Below are 25352 nucleotides of genomic sequence, written 5' to 3' on the forward strand. Positions count from 1 at the left end.
TGAAACCCTGAACCTACTAAAAAACAACATTTTAAACCCTTTTTTGGCGAGTGTAACACATTCTCTCCCACTTCAGCTGCCACATCAGTTGCCACGTCAGCCATGTCTGCCACATCATTTAAAAAAATAAAAAAATAGAAAAAGTATTACATTAAATTTCAAGTCATTTTTAAAATGCTACATAACAAATTAAATATTAAAATTAATTTAATTAAATAAGAAAAAATTATAAATTGTAGAAAAATTTGAATAATCATACTTTTAAAATTTGAAAAATTTGAATAATTATTTTTAAAATAAAAAATAAAAAAATAATAAAAAAAGTTTTACATTAAAATTAATTTAATATTAAAATTAATTTAATTAATTAATTTAAAAAATTAGTAAAAAATAATCAATTAAAATTCTTAACTAATTAAGCTATTTAAATTAATTAATTTATAAAATTTAAAATTCTTACCTAATTTAAATAAATTTTACTTAAATAATTAATTAATTTAAATATGATTTACATATTTAAAATATTTAATTTAAATTAATTATGGGGGAGGGGCTGAGTAGGGTGGGGGCTGGGGGAAGGGGTTGCGTGGGGGTGGGGGGCTGGGAAGGGGGAGGGGTTACGTGGGGCTCGGTGGGCTGGGGACGGGTTGGGGTGGGGTGGAGGGCTGGGGGAGAGGGGTGGATGGAGCTGGGTAGGGTGGGGATGGGCTAGGTTGGGGTTGGGGTGGGGGTGGGGGAGGTTAGGTGGGGTGGGAAGGGGTTGGAGAGGGGGGTGAGGTGGGAAAATTTTTTAGATTTATTATTTTTAAATTTTTAAAAATATTTTTAAATTAAAAAAGATGGAGGAAAAAAAGGAGGGGCTGGGGGTATAGGGTGGGGATGGGTTGGGGTGTGGTGTGGAGGGAAAAAAATATTTTTTTTAAATTTTTAAAAATATTTTTAAAATAATTTTTTAATTTTTAAAATATATTTTTAAATTATTTTAAAAATATTTTTATATTAAAAAAGATGGAGGGAAAAAAGGATCCTTATTTAATTTTTTTTAAAAATTTTATAAATTTTTTTAAAAATTTTAAATTTTTTTTTAAATTTTTAAAAATATTTTTAAATTTAAAAAGATGGAGGGAAAAAAGGACCCTTTTTTTAATTTTAATATTATTTTTTTTTAAAAAAAATTATTTTAATGTAAAATTGATCAAAAATTGACTCCCACTCGCACCTTTAGGCGAGTGGTTATACTCTCTTTGTCCTAGTCATCATGACCTTGCCACATAGCCAAGGTCAACAATCAAAGGATGCGAAATATTGCTTTTTGGTGGTTCAAGGATTCAAATGACAAACATATAAGTAGAAATGTCCAACTTACAAAACTGATATAGTAGAGGGTCCAGAAGGTGATTTTACATTTATAATAAAGTGATTTATAATCATACAATTATCTAGAGTTTGTTTTAAATATTTCAGAACTCTTTCTTTGTTTTTTTAAAAACACAATCTCAAATTAAATAATGCCATTTAAAATAAAACAAAAAATGCACTCCCTTCATTTAAAATAAATCTTTTTAAATAATATTTTAAAATATAAAATTAAAATTTATTTTGACATATTAGATATAATTTAAATTTAATATTATAATATTTAACTTTTTTATTTTTTTAAAATTCATATCAAATTAAATTAGATTATTCTTTATGAAACTAAACTGAAGGAGTATTAATTTATAATACTTCCATTGGAAGTTGAAAAAAGAAAATTCATAATAAAAGGGTGTCTCTCTCTCCTCTTTCTTTCTTTCTTAAAAGAGTTTCTATCATCTCTCTCTCCTCTCTCTTCCTTTCTCTCTCTTCTCTGTCTCTCTCTCTCCTGAAAGCAAAAAAACCCTAAGATTTGTTTACCAACAAGTAAGTTTCTCTTTCTCTCTCTTTCCATATCTCTTTCTCTCTCTCTGTATATATCTTTTTCCTAAAAAATCAGGACTTTTCTCTCTCTTTCCTCATTTGAATTTCTTTTTTTAAAGAAACAATGTATTTTTGTCTTGCATGCCAATTTTCTAATTTTATTGTGATAAATTTATATTTGTTTAGTTTTAAGTAATTTATTATGGATCTGGTTTTTGTGAATCTTGTTTTTAATAGATCTGTGTTGGAGAACTTAAAGATTGTATTTTTATTTGTGGGTTTTCATTTCTGTTGAATTTTATGTAGAATTTAAGTGTACCCTGTTGTCTTGAATTGTTGATCAGGAAAACCTAAAGATTCTATTTTTATTAGTGGGTTTTCAATTTTACTGTAGATTTTGGAGAACCCCATTTTTGGATTTAGCAGTTTTGGTGCTTAATTTGCTTCATTTTTGATTTGGAAAACCATAAGATTGGAATTTTATTTTGGATTTTCAAATATTGGGGTTGGGGATTTTCAGATTTAGCATTTTTGTGTTTAATTGCTTCATTGCTGATTTGGAAACCATAAAGATTGTAATTTTATTTGTGTGTTTTCATTTTTATTCAATTCAATGTTGCTTTTCAAAAAATGGGGTTTGGGATTTTTGGATTTAGCATTTTTGTGTTAATTGCTTCATTGCTGATTTGGGAACCATAAAGATTGTATTTTTATATGTGGATTTTCACTTTTATTGAATTCTATGTTGATTTTGGAGATTGTTGGGTTTAGCAATTTTGTGGTTAATAAGCTGATTTGATAACTCTAAGATTGCATTTTTATTGAACTCTATGTTGATCTCGAGAGTAACCCATTTTTGGATTTAGCAGTTTTTTGTTTAATTTGTTTCTTTTCTGATTTGGAAACCATAAAGATTGCATTTTTACATGTGGTTTTTCATTTTTATTAAATTCTATGTTGATTTTTGAGATCCCCATTTCTGGATTTAGCTGTCTCGTGTTTTAATTGGTTAATAGCTGATTTGGAAACCCTAAAGATTGCATTTTTATTTGTGGGTTTTCATTTTTGTTGATTTTGGAGTACCCCATTTTTGGAATATTAGATATTTGTGTTTTGGATTTTTCAATGATGTGTTTAATTGCTTCATTGCTGATTTGGGAACCATAAAGATTCTATTTTTATTTGTGAGGTTTTATTTCTATTTGTTGCAATGTTGGATTTAATGAGTTTTGGGTTGAATTTGAGTTGGGGTTATCACGATTTGTTAAAGTTTCCAGTTAGTTATTTCATTGTTGTTGAAAGGTTGATGAAATTGTATCTGAATTGGAATGATGGCCATGGGTATGGGTAGATTTGATTGATTTGCTACAGGCATTTATGTTGACTTGTTTCTATTATTTCCTCATCCAATTCAAATCTTGATGGTTCTGTTGTGTTTGATGTATTCCTAATTTGGGTCTTTCAAGTATATGGAGGTTAGGAATTTAATGCATTTTGTTGGGCGTTTCTTTGTGTGGCAAAAAAGTTAATGTTAAGTGGTGATGTTTGCCTTTATCTGTAGTTTATTGATGGATGACGACGGTTTGAACATGAGGAACTGGGGTTATTATGAACAATCCCTTAGAGGGAATCTAGGTCTTCAACTGATGTCATCGGTGGTTGATCGAGATACAAAACCATTCCTTACTAGGCGTGAGAATCCAATTATGCTTGGTGCTAATGGGGTGTTCCATTCTCGGGATTCTATCATTCCAGAAGCACCTTTATCTCACATTGATTATGTAAGGGACGGTTGGATAAATCACAGAGAAAAGTTTCTTAATATGTTTCCGGGGAGTCCTTACACTACCGTTCTCCCTGAAACCTCTGCAAGTCATTCCATGCAAATGATACAACAACCTGATGCAACTAAGGATGTGGGGGTGAATGCAGAGGAACCACCAAGTGTTAGGAAAGAAAGTGGTCCTTCAAAGAGAAAGACAGGTGGTGCCACCCCCAAAGCTCCCAAAGCAAAGAAGTCAAAGAAAGCCTCATCCGTACCTAAGGAAAACGGTAATCCCTCTGTTCAAAGAGCAAAACCAGCTAAGAAGAGCATGGACATTGTAATAAATGGAATTGATATGGACATAACTGGCATTCCTATACCAGTTTGTTCCTGCACTGGTGCTCCTCAGCAATGCTATCGATGGGGATGTGGTGGCTGGCAGTCTGCTTGTTGCACCACTAGTATATCAATGTATCCACTTCCAATGAGTACTAAAAGACGTGGAGCAAGGATTGCTGGAAGAAAGATGAGCCAGGGTGCATTCAAGAAGGTTTTGGAGAAACTTGCTGCCGAAGGTTACAATTTTGCTAATCCAATTGATCTGAGGACTCACTGGGCTAAACATGGTACCAACAAGTTTGTGACAATCAGGTAGACTTACATAGAGGGTACCACAACAGACCGCCAATGCGTCCTGTTTGTTTACTTGTATATCCCTGAGGCCTTTGCAGAGGTTTACTTGGTACCTTTTTGTAGTCTGTGATGATACATGTTTAGACTTTGATATTTTAATTCCCAGCAACAGTTGTTTAATCTTTCATTTCGTTGCTTTGGTGGCTTGCGCTCTAGTTCTGTCCACCAACAGTAGGATGTTGAAAATTTCTTTTCTTGATTGGATGTTTTTAAAGATGAGCTTGTTCATCCATTTATTTACTCCTGTCAGTTATCTCTTTGGGATACCTACTTATCCCAAAGGAAAAAAAAAAAAAACTCTTTGAAAGACTGTCCACTCTGCTTGATTTTCTTTCCTTTGCTCCTTTAACCTTATGTAGTTTTTTTTTTGTCATAAGCAACGCTTTTGTTTAGATGTATTTCTACTTGTACTTTTGCAACATTCTGATTGAGATTGGTTTTTATATGACCTGTCTTAGCATGACAGAATTATGTTGGTATCACCTAGGACTCTCTACTGAAGGGAGGCTTTGCATTACCCACTTTTTTAATAACATGCAGTTACATGGCTCGTGGCTGATAATTGTTGTGAGTACATGCAAGCTTAAGTTTGGCATGTGCTTTGTCTTTGTGACTTTATGTAAATGTCAGTGGCGCTAACTATTGTGAAAATATAGCAATCTTAAGATTGTAATCTGCATTGACTTGTAATTACGGGTTGGTCCTGATTACACCATATCAAATCATTATTTAAGTCTGGAAATGTAAATTTTCTTAATTTGGGGGAGGCTGAAATTCTCCGGTCATTAACTTTCCGTACATGGATTCAAGTTTAGTCACAGAGGTTTCTTTGAAAAGAAATACATGTGACTGGGTAGACTTCTTGATCAGCATGAACGTGCAAGTAAGATTCATCCTTTTTTTGGTAAGTTTATTAATATACTTGTCTCCACTTGTAAGTAGGCTTGGTTACTTCTATAGCTTGAATTTCATTCATGTTGCATAGACTTTCTTGTTTTTGCATGAAATCTCATTTTTGGTGCAAAATCTTATGATTAATTGTATGCATGCTGGCAAGTCATTGTGGAAAATATTATGCAAAAATTAGAATTGTTATCAACTAAAACTATATTGAGTACGCAAGTGGTGCAACAAGCAAAATTGCTTCTGAATTTCCGAACTAACCTGTTAAGTTACTGTTGCTGACTTCTTGTAGGTAGTTTCCAAATCTATTCTATTTTCGGAATATGCAATAGAAGATTGTACGGCTGATTGCATTGTTTTCAGTTCATAGTAAAATATTGAACTGTTGGTCTTGGAGCTGGCTTTTGTGACAGAAAGAAGGTGGTGTGGGTGGGACAGAATTGCATGAGATGATAGGTTAATGGATTGAAATATTTTGAAGGATGTTACTTTGGAGAAATCCAACAGTGCCTTGTTATGTGTGTTAGTCTGAGGTACACAATATGTCTTGGATTAGAGTCAGACTATCGCTATCCCCTGTTATGGGAGATAGATGGTGTTGCTGCATTTGTTTACAGGTCAATGGATGATTAGTATATGCGGAGTAACATACTTTTAAAGTAAATTTATAATATGTAGTCTTGATGTGAACTCCAGAGTGTTTGTCCATTATTCATAATTTTAAAGAAGAGGCGGACTCTTGATGCCTATTGAAATGTCACAGGATAATCTCCCCTCCCCCCGGTTTCTTGTTCAGTTGGGGACTTAGGAGGATTAGGTTGGTTGGGGATTGTTTCGAGATGAGATTTAGCATGTGTAGCTAGAATGTCAAATTAGAGCTCTAGGCATATGGTCTAAAGTTTGCTCTTTTTGAGTCAGAATTCTTGTTGTAGATGTTTTTGGTTTACCATTTTGATAGTCTGAAATGCATAAATGACACAGTTGGTGAGTATTTTGTTGTCTTGTCATGTACCTCTTAACAGGCTGTGTGACAATAGTAATGTTACTTTCCTTGTCATGCTGTAAAGCTTACATGTTATAACTCTAGAGTTTAAGCAGCAAATTTTACCGTGAAGGTTGCATGTTTTGGTAATAGCGGTTAATCCAGATTTTACAATTTCAAATTTATTATTCATCCTTTGCTAAGTCAATCTGTGTTAAGAAGTTTCTTATTTAGTTGAGCTGAATTTTGCTAATCACAAACTTTCCAAACATGAAGTCAAGTTAGACTGCTTAGTTTCTTGCAAGAAGTTATAGTAGTCATTGGGTAGACTTGGGAAGTTATAGTTGTCATTGGGTAGACTTGGTTTTCATGAATGTGCAAGTATACTCATCCTTTTCAAGCATTGGCTTATGCTTTCTTGTTTTCATTGGGTAGACTTGGTTTTCATGAATGTGCAAGTATACTCATCCTTTTCAAGCATTGGCTTATGCTTTCTTGTTTTCATGTGCATACTCTATTAAGCTACTGTTGTAGATGTTTGAAACAAGCCTAACAATCTATATTATAGGTTTCATTTCATTATATCTTTCAGTATAAAGATACGTATGCTGGCATGTTAGTTTGGTGTTAATAGTTATCTTGTACCATTCAAGGCTTGTCTGATTGTTGTTCATAGTTATGTGTAGCCCAGGGTTGGGAATTGGGAGGCAGAGGGGATTGTGTGGACATAAGATTCAAGATGTGCAGTGCTAGCATGCCTAACTACTAGTCTTTGCCATTGGGCTATCTGTTGCTCTTTCAGCTTAGATGTGTTAATAATAAATAAAGTTCCTTAGTCTCTTCATGCATTTGACAAGACGGTGATTGTGAAATAGTGATGAGGGGTTGAGAACTATGAGGTCTCGAGTTTATATCTTGGAGGCAAAAATATTATGTGATTTTTTTCCGCCTCTCCAAACCTTTGTGGACACGGGTACCTGATAGCTTTGCTGGTGGGAGGTATCTTATGGAATTCGTTGATAGCCTTTCTAGTGGGAGGTATCTTGTGGAATTCGTTGATAGCTTTTCTAGTGGGAGGTATCTTGTGGAATTTGTTGATGTACGCTCGAGTTGGATCCGATATTACATTTAAAAACTAATGATGAGGGGTTGAGGAATATGCAACGAGCAAGAGTGGCTGATAACAATATTTTAATCAAGGACTTCTTCCCCAACGCATCGTTATTTGCAAGGGCCATAGAGGCCTAGCGTTGAGTTGTATTAAGAATTTTATCCTCTATGCTATTAGGTAGGTGTGGGCATTCGGTTTGTTTGGTTTGGTTGTTTAATATCGATTTGGTTTTTCGGTTTTTGGATTGACGAAAACAGTAACCAACCCGAAATGGTTAGGTTCCTACAGATTCGATTTGGTTATTTCAAATTTTTATTTCGGTTTTGAAGATTGATGTAGGGAGCCTTTCTTTGTCATGATTGGACTTTTAAAATTGGTAATTTTTTTATAAAAATAATTTTTTTCAAATCTATTTTTCATTCTCAAATATAAATAACTCAACATGGATCAAATAAAATAAAATCAAATCGTTTAAATGAATTTTTAAAATTTGAAAGCAAAATCCATTCAAAAAATCAAAAATTCAAAATCAAAATTGAACTTCAGTTTGGATTTTAAGCAAGTAATTCTAGGGTTATTTATTTCAGAATTAGTTATCCTAGAAGTTAAGATAAAAATAACACTATAATTTTGGAAGAACTTATGTAGGGGTTGTTTTGTATGAGGGATAAGATAAGATATTCTAGGATTAAGTTTGGGATAAATTTATCATAGGTATTTCAGAGTTGTTTTGTATACTGAACGACCCCTCAAGGGCGGGATATATAGGAACTTTGAAGCAAACAATCCTATCTATTGATAGTATCACTTTGGCCTTATTTATTTACACTTAATAGAGATCTGAACGTAAATGGTTTAGATCTTAAGTATATTTGTTTTCATTAAGATTCAAGTTCTTAATAGGTTCGAATGAGTGTTAATGATTAAGATGTGGAACCAAGTTTTAATACCATTAAGAGGTATTTTTGTGTGGGATAATATTTACCACCAATCTATTCATAATCACTCGTCACTACCACTAACCAGCTTTGCCGCCATCATTATTGTCAACCATCACCAATTATCTCTACCATTACATCTACCACCGATAGCCGTTATTGCTACCAACCACTACTATCAGCCGTTACCATATCTATCATCTTTATTATTGTAATTATAGCTACTGCCACTACCAACCACTATCAGTCAATTCCTACTATCAATCAACTCCATTATCACAATCAACACCAGCATCAACTTACCACTAACACATCATCAACCACCGCCACCTTCATTACCACTATCAACCACTATCACCGTGCAATCTATTCTTATTGACAACCATCTTCGTAATCACAACTAAGGCCGTCTTCAACTACCATCAACACACTGTCAACTACACATTCTTCAACCACTACCATCAAAACCTCTACCTACTAACATCAACCAACTTCACATTACAACCCACCATCATTATCAACAGTCACCATCATGAATTACTGTAAAACGAACTACATCTACCATTATAACTATCACTACCCTCATTTCTAACTGCTAACACCAATTATTATCACCATCACCACCATTGCAAATCGTCTTCATCATCACTAGCAAATATAAATATTTTATCTTTTAACAAAATAATTATTTTATTTTATTGAATTAAAATTTTTTCTCAAGTTTGATTAATTAATTATTTATATTGTATACTTGTTATGTTTACAGGTAAATAAATTATGCACATTCAAATATTGAAAAATATAGTCTTAATTATTCAGTGTTTAAATTTGGAGACAACATCTTAATTATTCAGATATACATTCATATTTAGACGTCTTAATCTTAATGAAAACAAATGCAATTTTTATCTAATAAAGCACTAGTAAAACGTAGTTTAAGTGGCAAAAGTTGAAAGACGTGATTATAGGTTTGAGCTAAGGGTGTCAAAATGAATCCAAATTGAGTTGACCCATCCAATCCGCTCAAAACTTAATAATGGGTTGGATTCAAGATAATTTGCAATTGGACAAATCTCAACCCATTAAGTGTCAACCCATTTTCAAGTTGGGTTCAAATGAGCCCAATCAATCTCTATTCAACCCGTTTAGTTAAAAAATTATTTTCTTAATGAAAATAGCAAAAAAAAGTAATAGTGTATCCTCCCACTTTCAAAAATTACCCACCTCACCTCACCCCACCTTACCCCAACCCCACCAGAAGCCAACTACCCCACCCTCGCCCTGCCTTCCTTAAATAAATTAATTTTCTTTATTAAAAAGCTTTTCATAAATTTTCTTCTTGCTTCACTCCACCTCATCTCCATTCCCCCTCCCTACACCGAGCCTCCACCCCCACCTCCATCCTAATTTTTTTTTTTTTAAATAAAAATCTTTTCTTATCGCATGATCAAAACCCTACCTTCTCTCCTTCCCCGCACCCCCTACCCCTTCCCCCAAAAATATATTTTTCAAAAATAATTTTTAAAAATAAATAAACAATTTCATTTTTTTAAAAAATAAATCTTACCCCAACCCCCATCTCCCCCTACCCCGCACCCTCCAATACGACAATACCCTATCCTTCAAAAGAATATAATTTTTAATTTTTTTTTTTTAAAAAAGAACTTTTACTTCAACCCCACACCTCCACCCTCACACTGCTCTCAATTTTTTTTTAAAATATTTATTTATTTAATTTTTTTTTTTTAAATTCTTACTTCACCCATATCACCCCTAATCCCCCACCCCACCCCGTGACATATTCCTTTGCCAAAAACTTATTTTTTTTAAAAAAACTAATTTTTTTTTTTTTTTTAAAATCTTACCTCAACCCCATCCTAACCCCCGACCCTCTACCCCACACCCCTCCCAAAAAAATAAATTTTTAATTTTAAAAATTAAATCTAAAAAAAAGTTTTTACACCACCCCCTCCTGCAACCCTCTCTATCCACCCACCAACTTCCCAATTTCATTCAATTTGTTTTTTCTTGAATTGTGTTTACAAGGGATAAATATCAATATGTTAATATTTTTTAGACTAAGTGAATCAAATTGGGTGGGTCAAGACCAACCCAATATTTATCCATTTCAACTCAAATTGAATTTGAACGGGTCATGACCTAATTCAATATTCAATTGTTCAACCTGTTTAATATTTTTAATTTCAACCTAACCCGTCCATTTGACACCCTTAAGCCCTGATCACGAACTAAGTTTGGTAATTAAACGGAGAAATCTTGATAGATCGGTCCATCATCCCCAAGTTATAAAAGTTGTTGGCCCAAAAAATTGGGACCCAGACTTCTGCTAGAATCCAAGATGTTTATTAATCATTTTTAATATAAAAATATAATATTTGGGTAAAGCATAAGCCTTAAGGCTAACGATCGCATCTCAGCTAAAATGCCGGCCAAATTAGTCATAAACTTCCGACTCAAGACATTCGCACGTTAGCTTTGCATCATATACTTAGAAGCTACAGCATAGAAGAACATTACTAGAGACCTAAAATCAATTAGAAATAATAGAAGTTACATCTCAAAAAGTTTGCACCAAATTCTTAAAATAGACCAACAAAAAAATGTTTTGACAAAATGTGAGTTTCCGCAGTTTGTTTTTTTCACATTCTGTCAAATCTAACGAAAGTATTTTATTAAATATTTGAAAAAAATCGAAAGTGCTCTTTTTTAGCAAACTTAAATAACCAAAATCACATAGAAGTATATTTTAGAGACTAATTGCATTTACCCCTAGACATAGTGGACTATTTTTTGTTATTTTCTCGCAAAGTTAAGCAAGAAAACAGACAATTTATACTTGTTTTAAAAACCGATTTCTTATGTTCTAATATTGTTTAGTTTTAGTTCTTTAATCTATTGATGTTTTGAAAATGATTGTCAACATGTAAAATTTATTGGATCAAATTAATATAAAATTTGAATATGATTCATATTTTATTGGGTCAAATTATTTTGGAGCAGTAAAAATAATAAGTCCATTTTATTTCTCCTCAAGGTCCATCTCATCTTGAAGCCCAAACTCATACCACGTGTCAAGTGATGTGGCATCCCATTCCAATTAAAGACCAATAAGACGAGGCCACCCATTGAAGAATGTGGCACGCCAAGTCAAGTTCAACCGCCAATGAAATATCGCCATGTGTCCCAAATGACATATTTGTGGCCAATCACAAGCAACCTTATCACATAACATTTGTGATAAGCTTGATAACTGAATAGACCAATCAGAATGAGGCAGAAGAGGTTATTTACACTTGGAGTGCCTATCCCCTACAACTATAAATAGGAGGGTTACATAATTTTCTAGGGGGATTCGACAAGCATTGGAGAAAGCTTTGCATTAACTACACAGTTTTTCAAAGAATTGACTAACAGAGTTCTGCCCAGAGATCAATCCGACAAAATGAAGTGCTGTCTGACATTCTTGGAGATCCATACATATTTCTTGGAGGTTCAAATCATCCTACATTCGAGAAACACACTTTGGAAGGCCCTCGAATCATGAAAAAAAAATCTTAGGAGAGAAGAATCAAGAGAACAACAGAATTGTACTCACAAGATTCATTTAAATAAAATTATTCTTTTTGTTTATTTTATTTTGCTTTCAGTTAATTTTCAGCACTACGAAAATTTATTGCGAACAAATTTTGGCATGCCCAATGGGACCAGTTCTGCTCTTCATCTCTTTCTTCTACAAATTGAAAAATCATAAATTCAACTACTATAATAGGCTTCAGAAAAATCAATGAAGTTTCGTGCAAGAAGTCTACCACTGCCACGTCTACTGAGATCAAACTTATTGGCCTCATCAATTGACGCAATCTCAACGTTTGTGCTTTGGATAGATCCCAATACTTCACTTTTTTTTGAGATGATGAAAATGAGAAAATCTCAAATTTCTGCTATAACTACAACTCCTGATGACAACTTTGCTTCTATGTTATTAGATGAACCGTCTGAAACTGTTTGCAACTTTGGAGAATCTAAAGACTTAATGAATTCTCCAATTTCAACAAAAGTGAATATCTTCATTGTTGAAGCCGTTGACATGGATGAGAAGTTTGCAATGATGGGGCAAACTATTAAAGCTTTGAAGAAGTCTGTTGATGAGAAAGATCATCAAACTCGACTTATGAGCAAGTTAGATCTCTACAATTCCGAAGAGTCAAATTATAATCTAACACCGCAAATAAAAGTTGATGATGAATCTCTCATCAAGTTAAGTGACAATCACTGCGATGATCGATCCGCTTTAGTGGCTACTCTAACAATTCAACAAATGCAAGATATGATTGCAAACACCATCAAGGCATAATTGGCGGTTCGCCACAAAGTTTTGTAGGACCTTAAAGCCGTTTTCTAAGCGAATCAAAGGCTTACCAATGCCAATTGGATATCAACCGCCAAATTTTCAATAATTTGATAGAAAGGGAAATCCAAGGCAACACATAGCTCATTTCGTTGAGACTCATAGTAACGCTGGTACACATGGTGATCTTCTTGTCAAGCAGTTTGTTCGCTCTTCGAAAGGCAACGCTTTTGATTGGTACACAAACTTGGAGTCTGAATCAATTGATTTTTAGGAGCAACTAGAAAGTCAGTTCCTAAATTATTTCTACAACTCCCGTCATACGGTCACCATGATGGAGTTGGCAAGCACAAGATAAAGTAAAGATGAGCCTGTAGTGGACTACATAAATCGCTGGCGAACATTGATCTTTGATTCCAAGGATCAACTTTCTGAAACTTCCGCGGTTAAAGTTTGCATTCAAGGGATACATTGGGGCCTTGTGTATATCCTCCATAAAATTAAGCCTCGAACTTTTAAAGAATTAGCTACGAGGGCTCATGACATGGAGCTAAGCATTGCAAGTCATAGAATGACGTCACCTATTTTTGATCCTAGGCAAGAAGTCACTAAATTCAAAGACTCGTTAGAAGATCAAATTGGGGAATCTATCATGACAACTGTGAGTTTTACGAAATCCTCCACAAGACAAAAGTTAAAAGAGGAAGCTCCAAAGTAACAGATGCGAGAGATAAAAAATCAACCAACCTTGAAGGATTTACAAGCAAAGGTATATCCTTTTTCCAACTCTGATGTTCTCGGGATTCTCGACAAGTTGCTAGACAAAGAAGTCATTGAACTCCCAAGTCTAAGCGACCTTCAGAATCAAATTAAGTCGATGATCCTAAATACTAAAAATTTTACCGCATGGTTAGTCATCACACCACAAAATGCTTCATCCTGAAGGAAAAGGTCATGACATTAATGCAAGAGGGAAAGATTATCGATGATGGCGATACAGTTGATGCAAATCATGTTAGCGCCAAAATGCATCATATTAAAGGTTCAAGTTCAAAAGCTCTACAACCCATGTGCTTTGTGGAATAACCAAAAGTTGAAGAAATCATCATTCTACAATTTTGGAGCTTTGACTCAATTGGGGTTCCAGCCTTGAAGAAAACAACAAGCAAATCCATCACAAACGACTTCTCCAATAGGAAGAAAGGTGATACTTGGACATGGATCGCTCGCAAAAGAAAAAAATGTCCAGGGATTTCTAACTCCAATTTTCAAAAGTCGACATGAGATCAAATGCAAATCTACTTCAACCTATGGGGGCAATAAATACCAAAATAAAGTTCAACAATACTTCATTATAAAGGGTTGCGAGGAAAGTTACATTACAAGGATTTTTCCCTAGAATACTCTTTGATGCACGAGCCTAAACTGCAAGTCAAAATGCTCCTCAACGCACGAGCCTAAACTGCAAGTCAAAATGCTCCTCGACGATGATCCTAAACTGTGAGTCAAAAATGCTCCTCGACACACGGGCCTAAACTGCAAGTCAAAATACTTCTTAGCGCAAGCTTAAACTGCAAGTCAAACACTCTTGGCCCGTATGAGTCTAAACTATGAACGACTCTAAAAAAAAAGAAAAAAAAAGAAAGAGAAAAAAGTATGAAGCTTGAATGCATATGTGGATTCCTTTGAAGATGCCGTTTTTAAAGAAAAAGGATTCTTCATTACCGTCCAAGAAATGAAGTCTTCTCGATATGGAAAAGACTTTTCATACATTAAATATTGCTTAAGTCCGGCCTTCAACATATTGTACAAGTGATTCGGTCCAAAACTTGAAGTAGATGAAATTCATGAAGTATATAGATCTGATGAGAAATAGAGTATCACAAGATTTAGGCTGCAATTTTAAAAAAATACCTGAAAAAATATTAAAGTTCTATGATGGTGATTTCACGAGGGATGTAGATCTGCGAGTTCACATCCCAATGCAAAAAACCTCTTTTGATTCTGATACTCGTACATCAAGATGTGGAATTTGTCAAGACGTCGTGCAATGCTGATAAAACTGGTGAACCAAGATTAGAAGACTGGTTTTGAAGCAATATCTTGAACGACTCAGTGTAGTTTGATTGTAATTTTCACGTGAGACGTATATCTTCGAATCTACTTTCCAATGCAAAAAAGGCACCTAATTCCAATGCAAAAAAGGCACCTAATTCCAATACTTCTACGTTGAGATATGAAATTTATCGTGACACTGTGCAAAGCTGATAAAATCAGTGAGCCAAGATTAGAAGATCGGTTTTGGAGAAATATCTGGGACGATTCTGGCATAATCTGATTATGATTCCCGTGTGAGACGTAGCTCTACGCGTCTAGTTTCCAACACAAAAAATGGCTCCTGATTTTGATATTCTTAAGTCAAGATTTGAGAATTTTTGTGAGGCTGCACAAAACAAATAAAAAGTGACAAAACAGAATTGAAAGTTTGATTTTGGAAGGATACCTGGGCAGATCTGGAGAGAATATGAGCGTGGTTTTTGCATAGAACGTAGCCTCACGAGTCTACTTTTCAATAATGTAAGCTGTTCATGATTTAGACACCCCCATGATGCGTTACGAATTCTCTCATAGATGCCCCAAGCTGCCTGAAAACTCAATTGTGAAAAGAACAAAAAAAAGGAGAAGAACGCGAGTTGTATTGCGGCTCAAGCTGAATTACAATGACTTAATAGTGCAGAAATGTCTTTTTATAGACTTAGAAGGCCTCCAGTTTGATTTTAAAAAGGAATATGCTGAATAAGTTGTCTTAAAAAAGAACTGGGATGTCCAAGTGTCCAAAATAAGTCAAATTACTAATACCTTTTGAAGTGGGATAACATCATTATTCAATTCTATTAAAATTTGATATAAGACTAATACCCGAATCCTACTTGATTTGGATATATTTAGAATTAAACAAAATTTACACTCCTAATGAAGGAATTCACATTATTTTACTCGAATTATCATGAATTTGAGGAGTCGGATTTTGACAAAGTGCTCAAGTTTTTCAAAAAAAGGGCTCAACTCATGCAAAAAAAAAGAAAAGCCTTCGATGTGTATTAATTAATTGGCTTTAGCTTGTCAATGAGAAAAATGAGACACAATTGAAGAGTTCAGCTATATTTTATTCGAATTCTACATTTTATTCTCGTCGAATTCGAATATTTTGTGAGGATTAAATTATGCTCACACACACATATACAAAAAAAGAAGCTCCACGAATACTTCAAATCTCATATCTAAAAGGTTCGAAAAATCAAACACCTCGACGAGTCTTGAAGTAGAGGCCATCTGTAGACACGTAAAATTTATTGGATCAAATTCATATAAAATTTCTATTTGATCCATATTTTATTGGGTCTAAAATTATTTTGGGGCTGTAAAAATAATAAGCCCATTTTATTCCTCATCAAAGTCCATCTCACCTTGAAGCCCAAACTCATGTCTCGTGTCAAGTGATGTGGCATCCCAGTCAAATTAAATACCAACAAGATGAAGCCACTCGTTGAAGAATGTGGCAGGCCAAGTCAAGTTCAACCGCCAATGAAATATCACCACGTGCCTCAAATGACATATTTGTGGCCAATCACAAGCAACCTTACCATATAATATTTCCGATAAACTTGATAATTGAATAGACCAATCAGAATGAGGCAGAAGAGGTTATTTACACTTGCACTGCCTACCCCCTACAACTATAAATAGGAGGGTTACATAATTTTCTAGGGGTTTCAGAAATCATTGGAGAAAGCTCTGCATTGACTACACAGTTCTTCAAAGAATTGACTAACCAGCTTTTGCCCATAGATCAACTCGACAAGACGAAGCGCTGTCTGACATTTCTAGAGATCCAAACGCATTTCTAAAAGGTTCAAATCATCCTACATTTAAGAAACACGCTACGAAAGGCCCTCGAATCACAAAAAATACTTAGGCGAGAAGAATCAAGAGAACAATAGAATTATACCCACAAGATTTATTTAAATAAAATTATTCTTTTTATTTATTCTATTTTTGCTTGCAGTTAATTTTCAGCATTACAAAAATTTATTGCGAACAATGATCAAAAAATTTTTACTTGTCACTTTATTCGACCGCCTTCTAACGTTTCCTTGTAACAATGGTGTTTAAATTAACTTGAGCGTAGTTTAACTATTTTATCAGAAAGCTGCCACTCTCACTATTATAAGTACTGGGTAGGTATGCTGAAATTTCGGGAAATGATAAGAAATTCTTTTTTTCTCTCAATTATAATTTGAACTTGATTTCCAAAGTTTGCACACACCTCATTGATTGTTAATCTTGATCTGGTCGTCTTTTAACTTAACTTGGTTTTCTTAACTTAACTATAGAGTACAAACATGCAAAGTCTTTCTTGATATGTTCTGAGACTTGCATTCGTTGTATACCATGATTCACTCTTATACGAATAACATTTGTTGCCGCTGCTTTCTCAATATGCTGTTTTAATGGAAAAAGTATTTATAGGCACCCTATAATAAAATGTTGTTATATATCCCTAATTCCATTTGCAAACATATACAACAAGAGTAATTCTACCATTATAAGGTAATTACGTAAGAATATAAGGTTACATATAGTCAGAACTCTCAATAACAATATTTTACGATAATGGTCAAGTTTAACCGAATTTTAAATTTATGTTATATTATATGTTCTTTATAACAAAATTCTTTTATAGCAGTCAAAACAAACAGTGCCATTATAGAGAGGTTTGACTGTATAGGTTTTTCAGTGCGTGCATTTTCGTAAGATTACTCTTTTGAATATCATATGAGAGGAGCCTTACATATCCCAAAAGGCTCAAAGAGGGTGTCTCAATCCAAGAACTTGTACTTCTTCGGCTATGATCTCTAACACTAAGACTCCAAAGCTGAAAACATCGGATTTCTCACAGAATCTTCCTTGGATTGCATATTCAGGGGCCATGTATCCACTGTAAAAACATCATTACGTTCGCATAAAAATTGTTTGGTTAATAAATGGCATGGTTTTTTTAGGGGAGAAATTATGCAAAGCTATGGTATATAGGGGTCAATATCCACTTACTAAGTACCAACTACTCTCCTTGTGTCTGCCTGAACTTGGTTAGATCTGAAAATTCTTGCCATGCCAAAATCTGAAATCTTTGGATTGAGGTTATTATCGAGCAAAATGTTACTTGGCTTTAGATCTCTATCAATTATCTTCAATCTTGAATCTCTGTGAAGATAAAGGAGTCCTTGACCAACCCCTTCGATTATAGTGAAACGTTTTCTCCAATCCAAAATGCCTCGCTGTCCTTCATCTACATGTTTGTCAAATATGAACATAGAATGTAGAGAAGAAGATCAAACAACTTTCTAGTTTTTCTGAAAAATAGTGACAAAGGATTAGCTTTGCTTCAGAAGAACTTGCTCAAATTCTCCAAAAATGCTGATGCGTACTCATGTTGGATGCTCCAAAAATGCAATACTTCTGGAGGATCTAACAAGCACCCACCGACTTTATTGAAGATTCCGAGGAATGTGGATGAGGAGTAACTAAGAATTCAATATGAGAAGTAACAAGGACTAATCAAAGAGAAACACATCCAAGCTTTTCTTTGACATATCATAAGTCAACATCTTCTTGTCTTTATCCAAACAACATCCGTAGAGTCTAACAAGGTTTCTGTGTTGGACTTTAGAGATCACCAACACTTCATTCATGAATTCCTCTAGCCGTTGTCCAGAGGCTTTTGAAAGTCTTTTGGCTGTTATTTCTTTCCCTTTTTCCAATTTTTCCTAGAAAGAAGCACCAATTTTAACAACAAACAACAAACCCAGTGTAGTCCCAAAAGCTGGGTTTGGGGAGGAAAAGTGTATACAGAACTTACCTCTACCTCGAGGAGATAGAGAGGCTATTTACAGAAGACCGTTGGCTCAAGTAGCTTCAGATTAGCAAAAAGATATAGAAGTAAAAAGGACAAAGAAAATAATAGGAAAAACATAACATTCAAACGAAGAGCAATAAAAATAACCAACCAATGCGATAACTGAAGTGCAGTAAATAATGAGTAACAAAAGTCAAAAGACAGGCAACTAGGAGCCAAACACTGCACTACTAGTATAAACAGGGAAACATGTACAATACATCAACCTGTCCCGCTAGGAAATGAGACAACACTCAACTACCAACTGAACTTCTACCCTAATTGGGCGACCTCCATAACCCTCTATCTAAGGTCATGTCCTCGAAAACTAGGGCTGCGCCATGTCCTGTCTAATTACCTCTCTCCAATGCTTTTTTGGCCTATCTCTACTGTTATGATCAAACAGAATAAGCAAACCACAAACAAAAGAAAACAACAAGAAGAAACACACAGATTTACATGGAAACACTTGATGGGAAAAAATACTAGCAGAGGCGAAGGAATTTACGATAATGGAGAGGAGTACAATGAAGGATACGAAAGTCTCAATGATGTAATTTTTCACACCCAAAAACAACCCACTTAACACACTTATATAATATATGCGTACAAAAAAATCCTAAGCCAAAAGATAAACAGGTCCATATTGCGAGGGATCGACCTGATCCCTATGCTACCATTACAGACCCCACAAAAAATCACAAGCATGGGTTACACCGCAAACTTTTCAGGGCTGAATCAACAAAAAATAGGGTCACAAACTCTAACAATCTCCACTTTGACATAAATTCTAATTCAGAACTCAACTTCATTTTGAGAAAACTCTCCACCTCTTCCACAAAAGCCCCAAAGGACATCTCAACTGATGACACCAACCAAGTCCAAACAATGCTCAAACTTGGAACTTGGTAGTTTCTTGGTCATCATATTAGTAGGGTTATCATAGGTACTAATCCTGCTTACCACAATATCACCACGAGCAATAATCTCACACATAAAATGATACCGAACATCGATGTGCTTTGTCCTCTCATAAAGCATCTGATATTTTGTAAGAAAGATAGCACCGTGACTATCACAAAAAAATATAGTAATCTATAAGTCTATGCTAAGTTCACCAAACAGACCCTTCAACTAAATAGCTTCCTTGCAAGCCTCTATAACAGCCGTGTACTCTCCTCAGTAGTTAACAAAGCAACTGTACTCTGTAAGTAGCTTTCCAACTTATAGCACAACCACTAATGGTAATACATAGCATGTAAGGGATCTCCTTTTATCAAGTCTCCTGCAAAATTAGAATCAACCTACCCGATCACTCCATCTCTATTTTGCCCAAACTTTAGCAAACATCAGCAGATCCATGCAAGTATTTGAAAATCCATTAAACTATTTCCAGTGTTCTTTACCAAGATTTTCCATGTATCTGCTAACTATACTGACTGGATATGATAAATCTGATCAGGAACACACCAGCGCGTACATAAGAGACCCAACCGCACTAGCGTATGAAACTTGAGACATATAGTCACGCTCATTATCTATATTTAGAGATAACGTGGCCGAGAGTTTGAAATGAGCTGCCAATGGAGTACTAACAGGTTTGGCATTTTGTATATTGAACCTGTAAAGCACTTTCTCAATGTATCTTTTCTGATTCAAGTATAAGTTACACTTTTCTCCATTCCTCAGAATTTCTATGCCAATGATTTTCTTTGCTGCTCCTAGATCCTTCATCTCTAAATCCTTACTGAGCTAGGCTTTGAATTTTATTATCTCTCTCATATCCTTGCTATAATCAACATATCATCAGTATAAAAGAGAAGATACACAAACGAATCATCACTTACCTCCTTGAAATAAACACAACTATTATAACTCCTCCTCCAAAATATATGAGAAGTCATAAAAGATTTAAACCTCTTATACCACTGTCTGGGTGACTATTTTAAGCCATAAAGAGACTTTTTCAACAAACATACATAGTCCTCTTTTCCTAAGACTACACAACCCTCTGGTTGTTGCATATAGATGTCCTACTCAAGTTCTCCATGTAAGAATGCAGTTTTGACCGCCAACTACTCAAGCTCAAGAATTGTGCATGGCGACAATACCAAGCAAGGATCGAATCGAACTATGCTTTACAACTGAAGAAAACACATCTGTGAAGTCAATACCTGGAACTTGATTGTAACCTTTAGCAACTAGTGTTGCTTTGTACCTAGCATCTTCAACTCCTGATGTTCTTTATTTTTCTTAAATACCCACTTGCAATAGACAACTTTCTTATCTTTAGGCAATCTCACCAAAGCCTATGTGCTATTCTTATGAAGTTATTCCATCTCCTCTTGCATAGAAATCATTTATCGGCCAGAATCATCACAACTAATTGCCTCTGAGTAAGAAGAAGGTTCTTCACCGAAACTAATACCTTCTACTACATTCAATGCATAAGAAACCAATTTAGATTCACCATACTTCTGAGGAGGTTTAATATCTCTTCTAGGCTTTCTTTAGCAATAGAATATTGTGGTGCCACTGGTAGTAAAGAAGAAATAGTATTACTCTGTATATCTGGCTAGACTGAGAAGTAGGCACTTGTGTGGACTCTGCTCTAATCTGCAATTCAACGTGGGTTCTTGACTTTTGATGATTCATGTCACTAGATTCATCTGGGGGCGAAGCAGTTGATTCTTTAAAGGAGGAAGCACGAAGCATTACAGTTTTATCGAACACAACATCCCTACTAATTATAACTTTTATGTTTTCTAGACACCAAAGCTTATATGTTTTAACACCATACTTATAACCCATAAATAAGCACTTGACAGATCTAGGTTTCAACTTTTCATTATCAACATGAGCATAAGCAGGACATCCAAATATCTTCAAATTAGAGTAACTGGCAGGAGTACCGGACCATACCTCGTGTAGAGTCTTTTTGTCAATCGCGACTGAAGGAGAGTGATTCATAAGAAGACAAGCTGTGGAAGCAGTTTCACCCCAAAAAGACTTGGGTAAACCAGCATTAGTGAGCATACAATGCACCTTCTCCATTAGAGTCCTATTCATTCATTTGGCCATACCATTCTGCTGTGGAGTATGACTAACTGTTAAGTGCCTCACGATTCCTTCTGACTTGCACAGATTAAACTCTAAACCATTATTAGTTTGAAGGCATTTTACTTGCTTCCCTATTTTTTTCCAATCACAGTCTTCCACTCCTTAAAAGTAGGCAACACATCATTCTTTTGCTTCAGGAAGAACACCCAAACTTTTCCCAAACTTTTCTAGAATAGTCATCAATAATAGTCAACATGTAATTAGCACCTCCTCTAGAAGGTACTCAAGAAGGACCCCAGAGACCAGAATGAATGTAATCAAGTGTATCTTTAGTTGAGTGGATGCCTTTAGTGAATCTGACTCTCTTCTGCTTTCCAAAAACACAGTACTCAGAAAACTCCAATTTGGTAATACTCTGGCTATCAAGAAGTCTTATCCTTCTTAGTTTAACCATTTCGTTTTTACTCATTTGTCCTAGGCGCATATGCCAAAGTTTAGCAACATCACTTTCTGATAGGGAGGAGGTAGAAACTGCTGCATTACCTGTAACTGTAGAACCTTTCAAGACGTACAAATTAGTAGTCTTTCATTGTCCCTTCATCATAACAAGAGTACCTTTATTAACCTTTAGGACTCCACCTTTACCAGTGTGCTTATATCCATTCGAATCAAGGGTACTCAAGGAAATAAAATTTCTCTTCAGGTCTGGGACACATCGCACATCATCAAGATCGCATATCATCATTCCCTATGCTAGCACTATAGACCCCACAAAAAATCACAAGCATGGGTCACACCACAAAATTTTCAAGATCGGATCAACAAAATTTGAGTCACAAACTCTAATATCTACCTATCCTAAAACCCACTGTGGCCAATCTCTCATATCTCTTCACTGGGGCAAAGCACCAATTTTAGCAATTTGAAATTTAGAAAGTGATCGAGAGAGAAAAATCATACCCTGTAAACTGGACCAAAACCACCCTGACCAAGATTATTATCCTTATGGAATTAAGATGTTGCATTTGCAAGCATATCGAGGTTGAAGACTCATAATTCTTCCATATGAATTGGACTTTTGTTGCCAAGAACAACTACCTCCTTTTTCTTCACTCCTAGTATAAGCAGGGTTACAAGTTAAATATAGCTAACAAAGTGCTTCAAAATATATAATACAAAACTTATATAGGCTATTTTACCTTTACGCCTGCCCATCCTTGTACAACAAAGGAACAAACTTACACAAAGTGCAAGAGTACCAAGGATCACTGAAATTACAATTTTCTTTATTTCTTTTTGATGATCTACAACTCAGATCAAACACAAAAAAGTGAATTAGTTCTTTACAGAAGAAATAACTTCAAATATATCCATCAAAATCCAATTAAGTTCATGATATCTGCAATGATAGAATAAGCTACACCGACTGGAAAAGTAGATAATGGTTGGGTTTTTTGAAAGAAGATGGGGCAGCAAAAAAGAGAGTAAAATGGCTCTCAATGAATTTAAATGGCTTTCAGGCTTTCAATAATTTACTAAGCATTGGGAGGCTTTAAATAGCCAACATAAAGCATCAACATAATTTGAAATTTGAAATACCTAAAATCTCTCAACAACTACACAAACCTAACAGAAATTTAAAATTTAAATATATGCCAAAGCTAAGCAACTTATTTTGCTAAAAATTACTATTGTAACTAAAAGCAAATTTCAACACCAGTATACGTACCAAGCTTTGAATCTGCCACACAAAAATAGGGATCTTCCCCCCAGATTTGGAGCTGCTGAATATCAATCAGGTTGTTACTCCACAACATACATTCGATACCTGAGTCAAATACATAAGCTATGCAAGAAAAATTTCCCAAGTATTGGCTTCGACACTGATCTTTTATAGTATATAACCTTTCTGCAAAATTAGGCAACTTCATTAACTTCATCAGAAAGAATCTATCTTTTTCACTTGAATCCCCTATTTTATTCTTTACTTCACATAGCAAAGGTCTCCTCTTTGCACAACCACTAGTCCAATTCCCCTTTTCCCATTCTTCCCTTTGTTTTGGATCGAAACCTTTTAGACAAGACCAGATCAGTGAATCAAAATAGTTGTAGCTCCCAAATGGACCACATGTTCCATAAACTTCACAATCATTTTTGGGAACTGACCATGTTATCTTTCAGTTTGACTCATTCTTCTCTCAATATGATTTTATCAAGTTCCCTTTACAATCCATGATGAATTTGGTTAAGAATTTAGAAGAAACTGGGCAGTAGAATATATAGTACCTTGGTATTCTTTCATTATACTAAATCCATCAAATTCCACAACATATATTTCTTACGCTCTGATAAAGATCTGGCCATTCCATTGACCACTCGCCAATGAGAACGTCCACCTTTCTAAATATACAACAGAGGAATGAATAAAGAGCTTATTCCTAAAGAGAAGTTTCCAAAATTAGGATCCAAGGGCTTCTCCAAGATTTTGCTTCTACTATCTCCATCTTTGTATTTTCACTTATTCATATTATAAGGACAATTGTATCAAAAAGATGTTCAAAACTCTACCATATCATGTGCATGTTGTTCAGATGGCCTGCAAGAACAAAGTTCCCAAAATTTTGGAGAAGTGAAATTAAGTCTACCTGAGAGGTTGAAACTTTTGATGACCAAAGAATCTCCTCCTCTTCGTTCATAATAACTACTGTTACAACCTTGGAGTTTTGATGACTCACAAACTGTTCCACAACGGACCTAATTGAAGCTTAAGTCAGTATCTATGGGACCTGGTCCAATATGAAGTTGCTCTCTGAAGATGACTTATTCACTATAGTTGGAAGCTGTACTTTCCTACAAAAAGTTGGTGGAGCGGTAGTAGTGGTACTGAACCTCGACTAATGGGAGAAGTTCTAGGTTTTGTTGTCTTGTATAAAAGGATCACTTACATACAATAAAACTTAGTTTTTGTAGAAATAAAGATTTCTTCTTCAGAACAAAAGCCATCCTTTCGAACACAGCTCATATATCATCAAGGGACCTGATCAAGTGCTCACTCAATCTTGTTGTGTCTTGAGTCTTTGTGTGTTTCTCTCATATTATAAATCTACTCTTGGTTATAAAGGATAGTAGATGTATACTTGTCTAAGTCTTAGCTCGAGTCGAAGCAGTTAGAGTTAATTGATTGAGTCATTTGTAAGTTGGTCAAGTGAGTTTTACCCTCGTGGGTGGTGTTGAGTTCTAAATAAAGTTACCTAAGATCAGTGGCTAGAGTTAGTCAGTTCAAAGTGTGGTAGATTTACCACGCTTGTCTTGTGATAGAGTTATTACGAGAGTTGTTGATTATTGGAGTTTGTAACCACGTGGTTGCTTGAAGACTAGTGAAACTTTGGAAACCCTGATGGCAGGTCGTGATTTTTAATTTTATTGAGTAAGGAAGTTTCCATGTAAAATTGTGTACTTTTTACATTATTGCATTATTATTCTTTCTATATTCATTATATTACATTTTCTAGCTCAGGGACCAGGTCCTGTTATATTTGATGGTCTTATAGAGGTCATTAATTGATATCAAAGCTTGCTCTCTCTAAAAGAGTAACACCTAGAGAGGATCCAACTTAAAAATGAAAGCTCCACCAAACTTGGAAGTAGGACAGTCTACCGCTAGACCACCAAGATT

At 34.8% G+C, this 25352-nt stretch overlaps 1 protein-coding gene and 1 pseudogene across 2 annotated transcripts; one reads left to right on the plus strand and one right to left on the minus strand.

The window, feature by feature from the left end:
* The first annotated feature begins 1742 nt into the window (after positions 1-1742).
* LOC107870476 (protein BASIC PENTACYSTEINE2) lies at positions 1743-6251 on the plus strand. Of its 2 annotated transcripts, XM_047412632.1 has the most exons (3): positions 1762-1902; positions 3461-4315; positions 5553-6251. In XM_047412632.1, the coding sequence occupies exons 2-3, from the start codon at positions 3468-3470 to the stop codon at positions 5554-5556; spliced, it is 852 nt and encodes a 283-aa protein (XP_047268588.1). In that variant the 5' UTR covers positions 1762-1902; positions 3461-3467; the 3' UTR covers positions 5557-6251. The 2 variants fall into 2 exon arrangements, with proteins under 2 accessions (XP_016572497.1, XP_047268588.1); XM_016717011.2 differs by lacking the exon at positions 5553-6251 and having other exon boundaries at positions 1743-1902; positions 3461-4755.
* Positions 6252-15032: 8781 nt separating this feature from the next.
* On the minus strand, positions 15033-24372 carry LOC107871683 (annotated as a pseudogene).
* Positions 24373-25352: the final 980 nt, after the last annotated feature.

This window comes from Capsicum annuum, chromosome 5, assembly GCF_002878395.1.
Source record: "Capsicum annuum cultivar UCD-10X-F1 chromosome 5, UCD10Xv1.1, whole genome shotgun sequence".
NCBI lineage: Eukaryota > Viridiplantae > Streptophyta > Magnoliopsida > Solanales > Solanaceae > Capsicum > Capsicum annuum.

Excerpts from the sequence above, each read along its gene's own strand:
- LOC107870476 (XM_016717011.2), top strand. The coding sequence starts at position 3,468 with ATGGATGACGACGGTTTGAACATGAGGAACTGGGGTTATTATGAACAA.